This window comes from Limanda limanda, chromosome 19 (assembly GCF_963576545.1).
Source record: "Limanda limanda chromosome 19, fLimLim1.1, whole genome shotgun sequence".
NCBI lineage: Eukaryota > Metazoa > Chordata > Actinopteri > Pleuronectiformes > Pleuronectidae > Limanda > Limanda limanda.
The window spans coordinates 5,767,298-5,781,344 of record NC_083654.1 but is presented as its reverse complement, the minus strand read 5'-3'; the positions used below and the strand labels follow the sequence as shown (position 1 = coordinate 5,781,344).

The window sequence follows — 14,047 nt, the reverse complement described above, 5'->3', positions numbered from 1 at the left end:
TTTTATGATTTGATCCTTTTGGCCAACACCCAGTACAACTATGAAATGAAAATAAAATGTAGATAAAATTGCATTACAGCTTTATGTTTCTAAAGTAAAATGTTAATATAAAAAGTAAATCAATGTATTGAAGTAGATATAGAAGTGTATATTGACGTGTATAGAGGTATAGTACTTGAGTAAATGCACTAGGGGAGTTGGGGAAAGTATTTAGCCAGTAAAACAAAAACAAGATAAATGACATAATGAAAAATTGTCATGTCATTTTTTAGAGGACAGAGTAGACTAGTTTTCTATTAGATGGAAAAGTTAATCCAGAGTAGAGTGTAGAGGATCAAAAACCTGGATACTGTTGTGATCATGTAAACATTAAACCACAAGAAGGTTCAAAACCAGGAATACTAATGAAATGTTCAGATTTTCCGATTCACATCATACCAAAGTCACACTGACTATTCTTGATGGACAAATGACACAAACTGTTAATTTCACACATTTGGTTTATTTGATTCTATTTTTTGAAAAGATCATAAATATCTTCAAATGCACAGAAGCACTGACGGCGAGTCTTTCAGCAGCCGCAGCAGCACATGGGCCTCCTGGTCGCAGCCGCGCTCCGACGTCCTCTGAGGCTCTGAGAAGACGCAGGACGCTCACACAGTCAAGACAAGTCACTCAAGTCTCTCCCACCGTCTCATAGTTTCATCTCTTACGACATACAAAGTGCATTTTTCAACATGTTTCATTCAAACATATCTCACATGTGGTATACAGTATATCTATCTATATCATATCCTTAAATGGTTTTGTTTTCTGGTATTAATGACCACTCACAGCTCTTTACAGTACAGTTTTACATTCACCCATTCACACACACATTCATTCAGTGGATCTATTAGCAGCACTATGTTGTTCTATGAGGGGCAATTCGAGCATCAGCATCTTGCCCAAGGACACTTCGGCATGCAGATGGGGAAGACTGGGGATCGAACTGTCGACCTTCAGGTTGGAGGACGACCGCTCTACCCCTCAGCCACACCCGCCCCTAAATACCATATCCTTAATACCTCAATCATGTCCTTAAAATCCTCTGTATCATATCCTTAAATAACTCTACATCTCATCCTTAAAACCTCGATCATGTACTTAAATACCCCTTTCTCATATCCTTAGATAACCTTTATCATATCCTTAAATACCTATATCATGTCCTTAAAAACCTTTATATGATATCCTTAAATACCTCTATATCTTATCCTTAAAAACCTTGATCATGAACTTAAATACCCCTTTCTCATATCTTTAAATAAACTTTATCACATCCTTAAATACCTCGATCATGTACTTATATACCCCTTTTTCATATCCTTAGATAACCTTTCTCATATCCTTAAATACCTTGATCATATCCTTAAATACCTTGATCATATCCTTAAATACCACTATATTTATATACTTATATCGTGTATCATGTCCTTAAACACCTTAATCATGTCCTTAAAAACCTCTATATGATATCCTTAAATACCTCTATATTGTATCCTTAAAAACCTTGATCATGTTTTTGATCAACCCTGTAGCAACAAGGGGTGCTACAGGGTTAAATACCCCTACATCTCATCCTTAAAAACCTCGATCATGTACTTGAATACCCCTTTCTGATATCCTTACATAAACTTTATCACATCTTTAAATACCTCGATCATGTAAATTACCCCTTTCTCATATCCTTAGACAACCTTTATATAAATACCTTGATTATATCCTTAAATACCTCGATCATATCCTTAAATACCACTATATTTATATACTTATATCCTGTATCCTGTATCATGTCCTTAAACACCTCTATCGTGTCCTTAAAAGCCTCTCTATCCATATACCTTTATGTAGGTCCAGATGTGCACAGTCTAGACTTCACTGTCTGGTTGGGGGTGCAGCCTTCAGAGCTGCTCGCTCTGTCACACCGGCGCCTACCGGCCGGGCGGGGTAGCGCCTGTAATTGGTGGACGGGAGCTCAGCGCCAGCTCCACGGTGCAGCAGCAGCGGAGCCGGCGGGTGCGAGTCGGGGGGCTAATTGGTGTAAAATGGCGCTGTCTCCAGGAACAAAGAAAAAAGTTTGCTATTACTATGACGGTAAATATCCAGCTTGTTCGCCTCAGACTCTCTCGCAGCTGTAGCAGACTCCACGGCGCCTCGATGTCCAGGACAATTAACGCGTTTTCCCCTTTTTTCTTGAATCGGGTGTGCAGCACATCACGGCTGAGCTAGCCGGTGTAGCATGCTAACGTTAGCTTCCTCGATAGGCTAACTAGAGCAACCCAGCTGCATTAGCTTGTTCGCTAGCAGATAGCCTGAAGCTGCACGCAGGGTTTCCTCCGGTGCTCCCCCTCACTCCCACGTTATCCGATGGCCGGAATCCATCCTTTTATTTTGTAAAAGCGTTGCGTTGCACTGTCAAATGTGTGTGTCTGTAGCTAATTCCGGCGCTGATCACATCGGTCTGTCTTCTAACAACTTCCAGGAATTGGGGGAAGTCGTCGTGCACAATAATCGTATCCACTGAAGCAATGTCACCTGAACTCTTTTGTGTTGTGTAATACTATTTAAGAAAAGTGGCACATTATTGCCCTTTATGTTGAAAAACCTCTGGGTCAGAAAGCGTGTGAATAATCAATAAGCAGCAGTCCTGTAAAAATCGATCGTACTCTCGCATTTATAACTGTGTAGTAGCAGATCAACGGGGTTTTGTACAGCATCATACTGTTAACATGTCAGAACAATCAATCAGCCGTGATGAGGATGTAGGTCAAACTCAGGAACGGTTCGTTTCCCTCACATTTAATAGATATTCAGGGAACATTTTTGAATGAAGTATGGTATTGAGTCCACTCTAACATGTGGGATATAAAATCTTTTTTGTTTTATTTGCTAAATACACTTGCATGTGTCCCTTTTCTCTCTCCCAGGTGATGTGGGGAACTACTACTATGGCCAGGGCCATCCCATGAAACCCCACAGGATCCGCATGACACACAACCTCCTCCTCAACTATGGACTCTACAGGAAAATGGAGATTTATGTGAGTTGGAGCACTCCACACAATCTTTTAAGTTTCACTCTGGCAAGTTTACACCATATTCTCAAAAGTAGGGCTTTTTGAAAACTTGAGTGTACTTGAGATGAGTAACTTTCAAAGAGATCAAAGGATTTACTCCATCTATGCTTTTTATCACACATGCCTTAATGAGTGTTTAAGTTAACACCGATTTGAAAAATTCCAGCATTCGCTGGTTAATCAAAGTTTCCTAAATCCCCATGTCAAAGAGTTATCAGATCGGTAAGGTGATGATTGCTGAATATCCCAGTGCTCCTTATCAAAAAGAACGCAGAGCTCCAGATGAACTTTTTTAGACCAAACCCTTCATCACACTGACCAGTCATCCCTCCACAATGTCAGCATGAAAATCCCCTGGTCATCAACCTGGGTGTTGATGCGCTACCTTTGCTTCTGTTTCCAGCGGCCACACAAAGCCAGCGGTGAGGAGATGACAAAATACCACAGCGATGACTACATCAAGTTCCTGAGGTCCATCCGACCAGACAACATGTCTGAGTACAGCAAGCAGATGCAGAGATGTGAGTGTCCACTTGTCCTCCGACAGATGCTCAAGTATTCTTCCTGCAGGGCTCATCTTCTCCGACACTCTGCCAGACTTACGCCATGAGGAACTGTATTGTGTTTAGGTAGTGGGTAATTTATACTAACTGTATTTACCTTGTCATATACAGACATAAATATAAACATTTTGTTTTGTCATAGGGTGATTTGAGCCCTGAGGAAACTTTGGGCACTTGACTATATGCTTCTGCATCGTTGTGTCATTCTTAACATAGGTCTTTGCACAGTATTTGCAAATGTACACAGCCTTTCCTTCTACATTGGATGGGGTGAAATGTCTCCACACATGAGATAGTGCACGTGGCATTGTTCTGTAGAATAAGATGAGAAAAAAGTTTGTAAAAAAACACTAATGCAATGCCAGAGATATAAATAGTTAGCCAAACAATTGGTATCGTCTGTAAACATATTTTACAATTGATGGATAAATGAATGAAAATAGGCTAGATGAACAGATGAACAATCCTCAATCAACATGCTAATATGTTTTCCCCAGTAATATCATCGAAACGTACCTGACTAGTCCTGCACACTACAGCAGGCTTCAATAGTGCTGTAGTGTGCAGTATGCTGGGAATTACTGTGCATGTGATGGAAGAATGCACAGAGGAGGGTTGAAATTCAACGTGCATCGTGTGCTGCATTCTATACATCTCTAAAATAGAGTTTTGAATGATGTTTTTATTGCTCAGCGTTTAATTTGCGTATTAATTTATTTTTTCAAAATTCCCGAGCTAAACTTCCCAAGGAAAGTTTCCGGAAATTTACCGGAAACTTTCCAACCCTTTGCAACCCTAATTGTGTTCAGTTTGATTTTTTAACCCTGTCTCTGTCCACGTATGTTAAATCTTTCTGTCCTTGTCTCGTCCTCACAGTCAATGTTGGAGAGGACTGTCCAGTGTTTGACGGTCTGTTCGAGTTCTGCCAGCTCTCAACAGGAGGCTCTGTCGGTACGTCGTCCCAACCACGCATACGACAACAATAGTGACACCGTCTTCACAGAGGACTGACGTCATTTTTATTAACGCCATATTTTGACATATTTTGATATTTTGTTCCTTCCTTCTCGTAGCTGGAGCAGTGAAGCTGAACAAGCAGCAGACAGATATCGCCATTAACTGGGCAGGTGGACTCCATCACGCCAAGAAGTCTGAGGCTTCTGGTTTCTGCTACGTCAACGACATCGTCCTGGCCATCCTCGAGCTGCTCAAGTAAGTTGAGCCTGGCTGCTGCTCGGTTTGTACATGTTCTGTTTCTAAACCCATCTGACAGGGTTTGTTCATTTGGAGCAAAAACAGAATCTGGCATGAATTGAAGTTTTGCTGGATTGCATCCACACCTGCCATGGAGCTTTATGTGTGACGCACACAATCAAATCATTCTTGTATGCCAAATACCAGATTGCTGCCTTTGACTTTTTCTTATTTCTTGGCTGGTACAAGTTTTGAATGCAATTATTTATCTGTCCCAGAACTTGGAGTCTCTAAGGATGTCATTAACAGAATTGTCTGTACTGTGCAGGTACCATCAGAGAGTGTTATACATAGACATTGACATTCACCACGGTGATGGGGTGGAGGAGGCCTTCTACACCACAGACCGAGTCATGACTGTCTCCTTCCACAAGTACGGGGAGTACTTCCCCGGCACCGGAGACCTGAGAGTGAGTCGTTTGTTCTCAATTTTCTTGTAGAAACCAGTTGTTACTTGTGCAGATGTAGACCGTAACTCAGACATATATCTTCAATATGTGCAGGACATTGGAGCTGGGAAGGGAAAGTACTATGCAGTCAACTACCCACTTAGAGACGGCATTGACGATGAGTCCTATGAAGCCATCTTCAAACCAGTAAGTCTGTTTTTATGAAGTAACTATTTAAATATCAATCAATCCGGAGATATTTGTGTTGTTGTGAACACTGGAGAATCTTGTTCATAAGTGAAAGGCAAACTCCAGGGAAAGTCCGGACATCATGGTGCGGGCATTCTGTGGAGGTCATGCCTGAATGGGACATTTCTGAGTTTTTGTGTGTGTGTTTTTAGATCATGGCTAAAGTCATGGAGATGTACCAGCCGAGTGCTGTGGTCCTCCAGTGTGGAGCTGATTCTCTGTCTGGCGACAGACTGGGCTGCTTCAACCTCACCATCAAAGGTATGAACACACACGTCACGCTCCAAAAAGGGATCTCTTATAAACTTACTGGGAATTAAACATGAGTACGTGTTGACTCTTTTAGGCCATGCCAAATGTGTGGAGTACATCAAAAGCTTCAACCTGCCGCTTCTGATGCTGGGCGGCGGCGGCTACACCATCCGTAACGTGGCTCGCTGCTGGACCTACGAAACGGCTGTAGCCCTGGACTGCTCCATCCCTAATGAGCTGCCCTACAACGATTACTTTGAGTACTTTGGGCCCGACTTCAAGCTGCACATCAGCCCGTCCAACATGACCAACCAGAACACCAACGAGTACCTGGAGAAGATCAAGCAGCGCCTGTTTGAGAACCTGCGCATGCTGCCACACGCCCCCGGTACCCAGATGCAGGCGATCCCAGAGGACGCCCCGCACCCAGACAGCGCAGACGAGGACGAGGAGGACCCCGACAAACGCGTCTCTAGTAAGAGACGTTCATAAATGCAGAACTTTGGTCAAGTCTGTTTGCTTTTGAAGGTACATTAAAGAACTATGCCTGTTTTTTGGTTTGCAGTTCGGGCCCATGACAAGAGGATAGCATGTGAGGAGGAGTTTTCTGACTCTGAGGACGAGGCGGAGGGGCATGGAGGAGGCCGCCGGAACGCAGCCAACCACAAGAAGCCCAAACGAGTAAAGAAGGAGGAAGAGAAGGAAGGAGAGGAAAAGAAAGGTAACTCTCGTTCCCAAGACAACCTTGTATTTGGAGTTAAATTAAAAATGATTAATATTTTATTCATCTGTCTTGTTGCTTCCCAGAAGTCAAAGAGGAGGAGAAGGAGGAAGAGAAGATGGACACGTCAGGGTAAGAGATGCACATTCAAAGACGAGTAGTACAACAGATCGGCCAAGTTTCAAGAACCCTCTTCATTGTGTCTTATTCCATCTTTTAAAAGAAGGAAAATATTTGCTTTCACTTCTGAAGTGCAGAAAATGATGCTGCCTTCATGCACTGTGGGTTTTGTCTTTCAAAAACCATTCTGCTCCTGTCTCATTGCCCCAATACGCATTGCTGGTGACACTTTCTGTGTTGTGAGGATAAACCACCAAGCTTCTCATCTAATTACATAAATGAAGATTTTACTTTTCAGCAACAGAAATGACTTATGACTGCTCGGAACAGTCAAGTGTCCGTATCAGTTGTTTCCTGATCAAAGCCGTTTTGGTAAAATCGAAGTTACCCTGCTGACAGTTGGTTGCCAGATATGTTGGTGCTTAAAAACCTTGTTTGTGTTCCAGACCAAAAGAGGAGGTGAAGACAACTTGAAGCCCGGCACAGAAAAGAATGGCGGCTGTACTATTTTCCTCAAGCCCCACTGATTCCTCTACTATCCTCCTATGATGACAGGACCTTCCTGTATTCCACTTTTATCCTGTGTTCCTATTGGCCGGCCTGGTTTACATTTTGCCACCCCTGTTTCCAAGCCCAGTGAAGCACCAGTTGTGTGGGTGTTGACCAGAACGTTTACACAGTATTTGATGAATGATAAAACATGACTTTTATGTTGCCCTTTTCTCTTGAATGTTAACCCCACCCACCTGGAGCTCCATTGAGTGAAAAACAACGCCATAAATCCTTTCCAGCCATAGTGTGAACCAGGTCTGCTCTGATGTAAAGATCTAGAGCGTTACTGTTACTCTCATGCCATTTCAGATTTAACATATGTGGGGCCCATTAAAAGTTACCTGCAGAGACGTAGATGATTTATAAGTCTAGTGCTCACATGCAAAAATGTCTATTTATGGTACTGTTAGAATAACCAGCATTCACCAAACTGAAGGTCTGGCTTTGCTGTGTTCATTTACCAGTGAATGCATGTTTAGAATGATGTCGCCTTTTACCGTGTACATAATACTCTGCATTTTACCCAGTCAGTCCCTGTTCTATGCTCAGTGTTAATTTTATTATTTTTTTACTTTTAACGTCTGTCCCTTCATCCCGTCTTCCTATGAAGACAGTGTTTTTCACAGTCGGTGTTTCTCCTCCTGATGGTTTGTGTGAATGTGTATGAACATTGGTTGGGGAGTGAGTGACCTGTTTTAGATATTTTGTACCATTATAAAGGTGGAGTGAGCTGCTCCAACGCTCGACATGTGGCTGTGTGGAGTTCTATCCTTGTGAAATGTCTATTATCATGACTTTGTAATAAAAATTAAGAACCTATGTTCACGTCTTGATATTATTGACAGTGCACGTGCTGTCCAAAAATCTAGGGTTTATTCCAGTTGTTTATTTTTATGGTTCAATACTTCAGCAGGTATTTGTAGTTTAGATGTCAGCTGCGTTCAGCTTGAACCAAAAAAGGATTGAAACGTTACATTTAAATGTGGAATACACAAACAGTGCAGCAGGGAGGGCCATCCTTGGCATGGGGGAAAATCTCAGTCAATGTTTCACACTTTAAACTGCATAAAGTTTGATTGAACGTGCCTCAGGTCTGAAAACTAAACAGAAATCCTACCACTGCGTTTTCTTTTCAATTCCAGCAGATTAATATTTTATTTGGTATCTCTGCCAGAGATGTTATGTTTTCATCTGGCTACTACACAAAAAATACTCCACACATAACCTTGGGGTGGACTTAGTAGTTCTGGTATGGGTAGGAGCTTATAGTTTAAGGAAAAAGACGAACACATGACTTGAATAGGTAATTTTTATGGAGATTCATGGTGGAATGGCTTACAACATTGTTAATAAGTCAAATTCTACTCGGTTGTAGAAGCAGATTAAACAGAGTTCGGAATCAGGGGGTGTGGCTTAAAGTTCAGTCACGCTAAACTTTGCAGATCAAGGATACAAAAGTTTTTACTCTTATGTTTCTGATATCACCGAACAGTTTCAAAGTGTTATTACAAAAAACAGCCTTTTAAAACACACCACACTCTTGACTGAGAAGCAGTCAAATAGCTCTTGTGACCTCCTTCTTCCTGACTGGGCCGAGTGTTGTGGTGATTGGAGCTGTGGAGTCCAGGAGCCCGATTCTTCTTATGCCTCCAGTTCAAAGTCAAAGTAGTGTGGGTCAAAGTAATGAATCCTTACGTATCCGTCCTCTCCTCCACTGCTGTAACTGTAGACGACAAGCACAGGAGAACAAACACGTTATTACAGCGACTCCTTTGTGTTTTACACCTGTGTTCTTTGAGAAGCTAATCTGTGTCCTACCTCTTGCCATCAGGGTGGAACGCCACACAGTTGATGGGGCCGAAATGTCCTTTGACTCTGCCAAACTCTTCTTCATAGGCAGCGTGGAAGAACCTGGGGATAGGAAAGACAAGTGAATAAGTCATGTTATCACACTGGTATTTTACCATGTGATAAGTGAACAAAGAATTGCGTTCTTGCCTGGTATAAATCTATAAACTACAAAACAGTAATAGGGGCACTTGAAGATGGGAATTCTTGACATTTCGAGAAATAATGTCTTAAAGAGCAAAGTTGTACATTTTCCGGAATAAAGTCGTAATAATACAAAAATAAAGTCCGAATTTTAAACTGCATAAAAGGGCGACTATCAGAAGATCAGTCTGTCGCCTGTGTTACGATGAGGAATGTGTAGCTACTTAAGTTGAACAATAAAATCTTTAATCATTTGGCTTATCAGCACAAAACAGAAGTTGAGGAATTAGCCTCTTTTGTGGAGGAAGAAATGTTTGTGGTCGACTGTGAGGCTGGCGTTGGTAACATCTGTGTGATGTTCAGTAGTTTCATAGTTTCTCAGGATCAATGACATCAGTTCAATATTTTTGATCCAACTAATAAGAGGCAAGGAGAAACTGCTAGCTGGTGTTTGTCGGAATCCAGCTAGCAGTTTCTCCTAATTTCCACTCCTAATTTTGTTTCTTTATTCTCCTTAAATAATATCTGTATGGTCTTTATTTTACCACTTCATTCTTGTAATATTACAACTTTTTCTCACAATCCCCAGACACTGAAAAAAAGCATCTGGTATTAAACATTAGGTTTAAAGCGTAGAGGTTATCATTCTCGACCTCACCTGGCCTCAAACTTGCCAATCCTGGTGGAGGTCGTGGTGACCTCCATGGCTTCCTGCCCACCTCCCATCACCACCTGATCCACACACACACACCGGACACAAGTGTTACAGGTCAATGGGGCTAGACAGTTTTTTGTGGCAGTAGGATACATGTTGTACTGTCAAACTTTTCTCTTACATGATCCATAATGGGGGAGATTGCTGCAGAGTTGACAGGTCTCTCTGTCTTGAACGTCTTGATGTGGTCGAGAGTAGCGGAGTCAAAGAGCTGAGAGGAAACAGAAGACACCACATGCTCAGTGACAGAGTGGGACAGATGTGGAGACATACGCTCACTTTCTCTCACTGCAGGCAAATCTGGCTGCTATCTGGCTCGGGTCCCCGGGTGACTTTAGAAGAGTTGTGCAAATTCATAATTTTTAACACCCACAGCATCTACGCTTTGAGGTATTCGTTTTTATGTTGAAATGTCCAATGCAGCCAAATGGTATTACTTATGTTTCGATAATCCCTCATCATTCAGTCTTTGATTTAAATTGCTACTGTATGGTTTTTATTTGTGCTCAAGGTGAAGCACTTTGCAACAGCTGTTTTGAAAGGTAGTTGTTATTATTATTATTATGAACTGGTCTATGCAAGATCAGTTTGTAAGTTAGGTTTGTTCCACCAGTAGTTGTAAACAGTGTAATAAACACTAGGTGTAGTGTCTTGCCTAACTCACACAAAATGACTGTGTAAACGACAAAGGACAACTTTCAAATATAATTTGAACATTGCTTGTGGAATTAAGTTATCATTACATGCAACTTTAAACCACAAACAGAACTGGGTGATTGCATTGGCATTAGTAAGCCTAGAGAGTTGACAGTTCTTACCTTGGCGCTGTTGTCTTTTGAAGCACTGACGAACATCGTGAGGTCCACGGATGTCTGGATGTCATTGATCTGTTTGGTGTGCTCCTTGGCCGTCTTCAGGATCTCTCCGGACTGTCCACAAATAACAGGTATCAGGACATGCTAGTGGAAACTTTGCTTCAAAATGTCCCTCTCCCGACCTTGTGGTTACTTGTGCCTCTACACTTATATGTAAACATGCTTTACATCCTTACTCACTGAAATATACAAAGAAATATTTTCTGGCAAATTAAGTACTTATTCTCCATCTGAATAATTTATAGCTCTTGTGTCCATATCCAGTTTCAGATTTTTTGCAGTCACTTTATTACATTCACATTTGTGACCCGTACCTTGGCGCTGAACTGGTTGAACTCTCCGTTCTCGTGACCAGCGATGACGAACTCTCCCAGAGGCCCCCACACTGCACTGGTGATCTTGTGATCGTTGCAGGGTAACGACAGGTACGGCTGGTTGTCCTCTGCAGAGACGGAGGGATACGCTTGTTATTCCACTGAGAAGATCCTGCTGATCAATATATTCTCCAGCAGTGTTACTGGGTCATTCCATGTCAAATCATCACACTTTGGGGACTCACCATCACAGATCTTAATGAAATGATGGTTTGGTCACATGAGAAACTTAGAGAACTGAAATCTTATGTGTCATGGATCCTAGTTAGTGAGATATGGGCTAGTGAGTTTTGAACTGTTTGACCGACTGGTCATTTGTCTTTAAATATGGGTCACAGAGAAATGGTTCACAAATTGTTTAAAAGCTCTTTTCAAGCTCAATCTTTATCCAAATAGTTTATAAACAATAACAGCATTGTGTTAGTGATTGTAACAGTTAATTGCGAAAAAAAGTACATTTTCAAATTAAAATAACAAAATAGCCATAGATTAGCTTACACCAAATAGCAGTACAATTTGACTTTTTTATACAAATTGTATATACAATCCATGTATAAAGTAACCCAAAACAAATGATTAGAGCTGGTCTGATGTATATTTAAGGTAAATCAATACAAGTCCCTGCTGAGTGAGGACTGTTTAAGTGCAGTGTGTGACATGTACCGATCTGCTGTGGATCCCTCAGGTCGAAGAAGTTCAGGAAACACTGGTAACCCATCTGCTTGTCTGTGGAGAAACTGATGATGTTGCCGCTGAAGTCGAAGCCGCACGTCCTGACAGCAGAGTTGGTCTGGAGCAGAGCCAGCTGTTTGCCTGTGCAGCACAGTGGGACGGAGGAGCAGCAGGTAAGTGGTTGAAGGATCTCAAACTACAGCTGCGACGTTGAAATCTTTAGAAAGTTCAATCTAACTCAGCTGAGAAAGTCTGCAGCTAGATTCTACCTACCGGTCTGACAGTCCCACAGTCGACAGCTGTTGTCAGCTGATCCTGTCAAAACGTTTTTAGTGTCCCCTGAGAGACGTCATGTTAAGGAACCAAACATGTACGACATCAGCTAGATACACTGCATCACTGGAATATGAGGTCAAACATTATATTCTGTATATGATTGTGATAAAACAAAAGGTAAAAGCAAAGTTGTTGAAAAGGATACAGTCACAGTCGACACACCACACAGCTCCTGTGTGTCCATTGTAGGTGCCCAGCCTCTCGCCATTGACAGAATACCACACGTTGGTAACCTGAGGAGAGGTACATTGGGGAAGATGCAGTGGATAAGTTGCAAAATATACTTGCACCGTGATAACAGGAATCAGAACATGACCTGATAAGAATGGACCAGGGTTTCTGCTGGACGTTAAAAAGTCGGAAAATCAATCATCTTAATTAAAAGCCTTAAAAAATATTAAAATGTAATAAACTAGGTCTGAAATAGGTTTAGTTGGATCTGAAGTAAAGATACATTTGCATGTTATTAGGCCCCAAGCACTGACAGGCACCGACAGAAAGGGTGAGGCCCTATTGAAGTTGTAAGGACTATTATTGTTATTCAGAGATAACGTGACATTGAGAAATATTGTCTCCTAGGCTACTTCACCTCATCATTTACTATGGGGATGTGTCCGTGATTCTCAGGCTCTCATCGGTCTCAAATGCATGTTTACTATGGTCTTGAATTGCAAACGTTCTTGCTGAAAGGAGCAGTCGACTCACCGTGTCTTTCGCTACTGAGAACAGCAGGTCTCCCTCTCTGTTGTACTTGATTTGGGTGATGGACCTCTCGTGGCCCTGCAGCAGGATGGGTCTCTGTGGGGAGGGATGGACATTGGGACAGAGGCGGAGAACAACAGCTGTAAACCAGGGGCAGGAGACGCATGGATGCTCTGGTCTGTGCTCACTCACACTGACGTATCATTGTTTGTTTTTATATAAAAGTTACAGACACCGAATCCCTCCGCATCACCTCCGTCGAGCAGCTAACACCAACCGGCTCACAGTTACCTCAACGTCACACTCGTTCAGAAGCTAAGCTAACGTTAGCCGTGACACATATGCTAGCTAAGCCTAAGCTAACACTGCGGGCTAGACAATGAGCGCAGTTCTGGGCAGAATCAAACTTGCTAGTTTGTATTAAAAGATGAAACACACTTACCATTGTTACCGCCGGTGAGCTCCCACTCCGCCCGGTTTATTCTCTGCGTCGCCTCAAAGAGAGAAAAGATGAACACTCGTGTTAGAGGCGCCGGAGCCGAGGCGGAAAAGGAAGTGGCTTTCTTCTTCTACGTATTGTTTGAGGTGCAGCCTGCGTCCGTGGTGCACTTACTGCCACCTGCTGGAGTCATTGAACTCACTCTGAGAGATATATTCACTGTTCGCACAGTAAATAACATTTAACCATCAGTTCGTCACAGTAACAGCCAAATAGATTTAATAGAAAACAACAAAATAAATGGGACTGAAATGTTGAAATAATATAATGACATGAGGAATGTACAAGTAGAGTAAGATGATGAGTCATTAAAACAATTGAAATGTCTGTCATGGTGCTTTTTTAGTATTTAAAAAAATCCTTTGGATGTGATAGAGGATTTTTAAATGATATTTAATAGGAGCAAGGTTTGAAAGTTGAGCAGATTTTTTCTCCCTCACCTCTTCTTATCCATGTACTCATGTGTCTCTTAATCCTATTTGGTATTTTGTGTAGATTTCTTCCTCTCATGAACAGACTGTTTTGTCGATGTGCACATTTTGTCCATGCTTTCACAATCTTTGTTACAGGTGTGAATATGTTTTGCAATATATTTGCTGCAGCAGCGTTTCTCAGTTTCCGATGGGTAACAAAGTATTTGTGCAGATATAATGAAGAGTTTGAG

At 41.9% G+C, this 14,047-nt stretch overlaps 2 protein-coding genes across 2 annotated transcripts; one reads left to right on the top strand and one right to left on the bottom strand.

Moving 5' to 3' along the window:
- Positions 1–2,024: 2,024 nt before the first annotated feature.
- On the top strand, positions 2,025–8,037 carry hdac1 (histone deacetylase 1). Its single transcript, XM_061092680.1, has 12 exons — positions 2,025–2,136; positions 2,970–3,082; positions 3,522–3,639; positions 4,558–4,632; positions 4,755–4,893; positions 5,204–5,345; positions 5,439–5,531; positions 5,726–5,834; positions 5,920–6,300; positions 6,391–6,546; positions 6,633–6,678; positions 7,113–8,037. Exons 1-12 carry the CDS (start codon positions 2,088–2,090, stop codon positions 7,138–7,140), a joined length of 1,449 nt encoding a protein of 482 aa, XP_060948663.1. The 5' UTR covers positions 2,025–2,087; the 3' UTR covers positions 7,141–8,037.
- Positions 8,038–8,513: 476 nt separating this feature from the next.
- On the bottom strand, positions 8,514–13,423 carry eif3i (eukaryotic translation initiation factor 3, subunit I). Its single transcript, XM_061092459.1, has 11 exons — positions 13,327–13,423; positions 12,888–12,980; positions 12,328–12,415; positions 12,120–12,185; positions 11,838–11,987; positions 11,115–11,242; positions 10,744–10,854; positions 10,047–10,136; positions 9,869–9,942; positions 9,037–9,129; positions 8,514–8,941 (listed from the first exon to the last, which is right to left on the bottom strand). The coding sequence occupies exons 1-11, from the start codon at positions 13,327–13,329 to the stop codon at positions 8,860–8,862; spliced, it is 978 nt and encodes a 325-aa protein (XP_060948442.1). The 5' UTR covers positions 13,330–13,423; the 3' UTR covers positions 8,514–8,859.
- Positions 13,424–14,047: the final 624 nt, after the last annotated feature.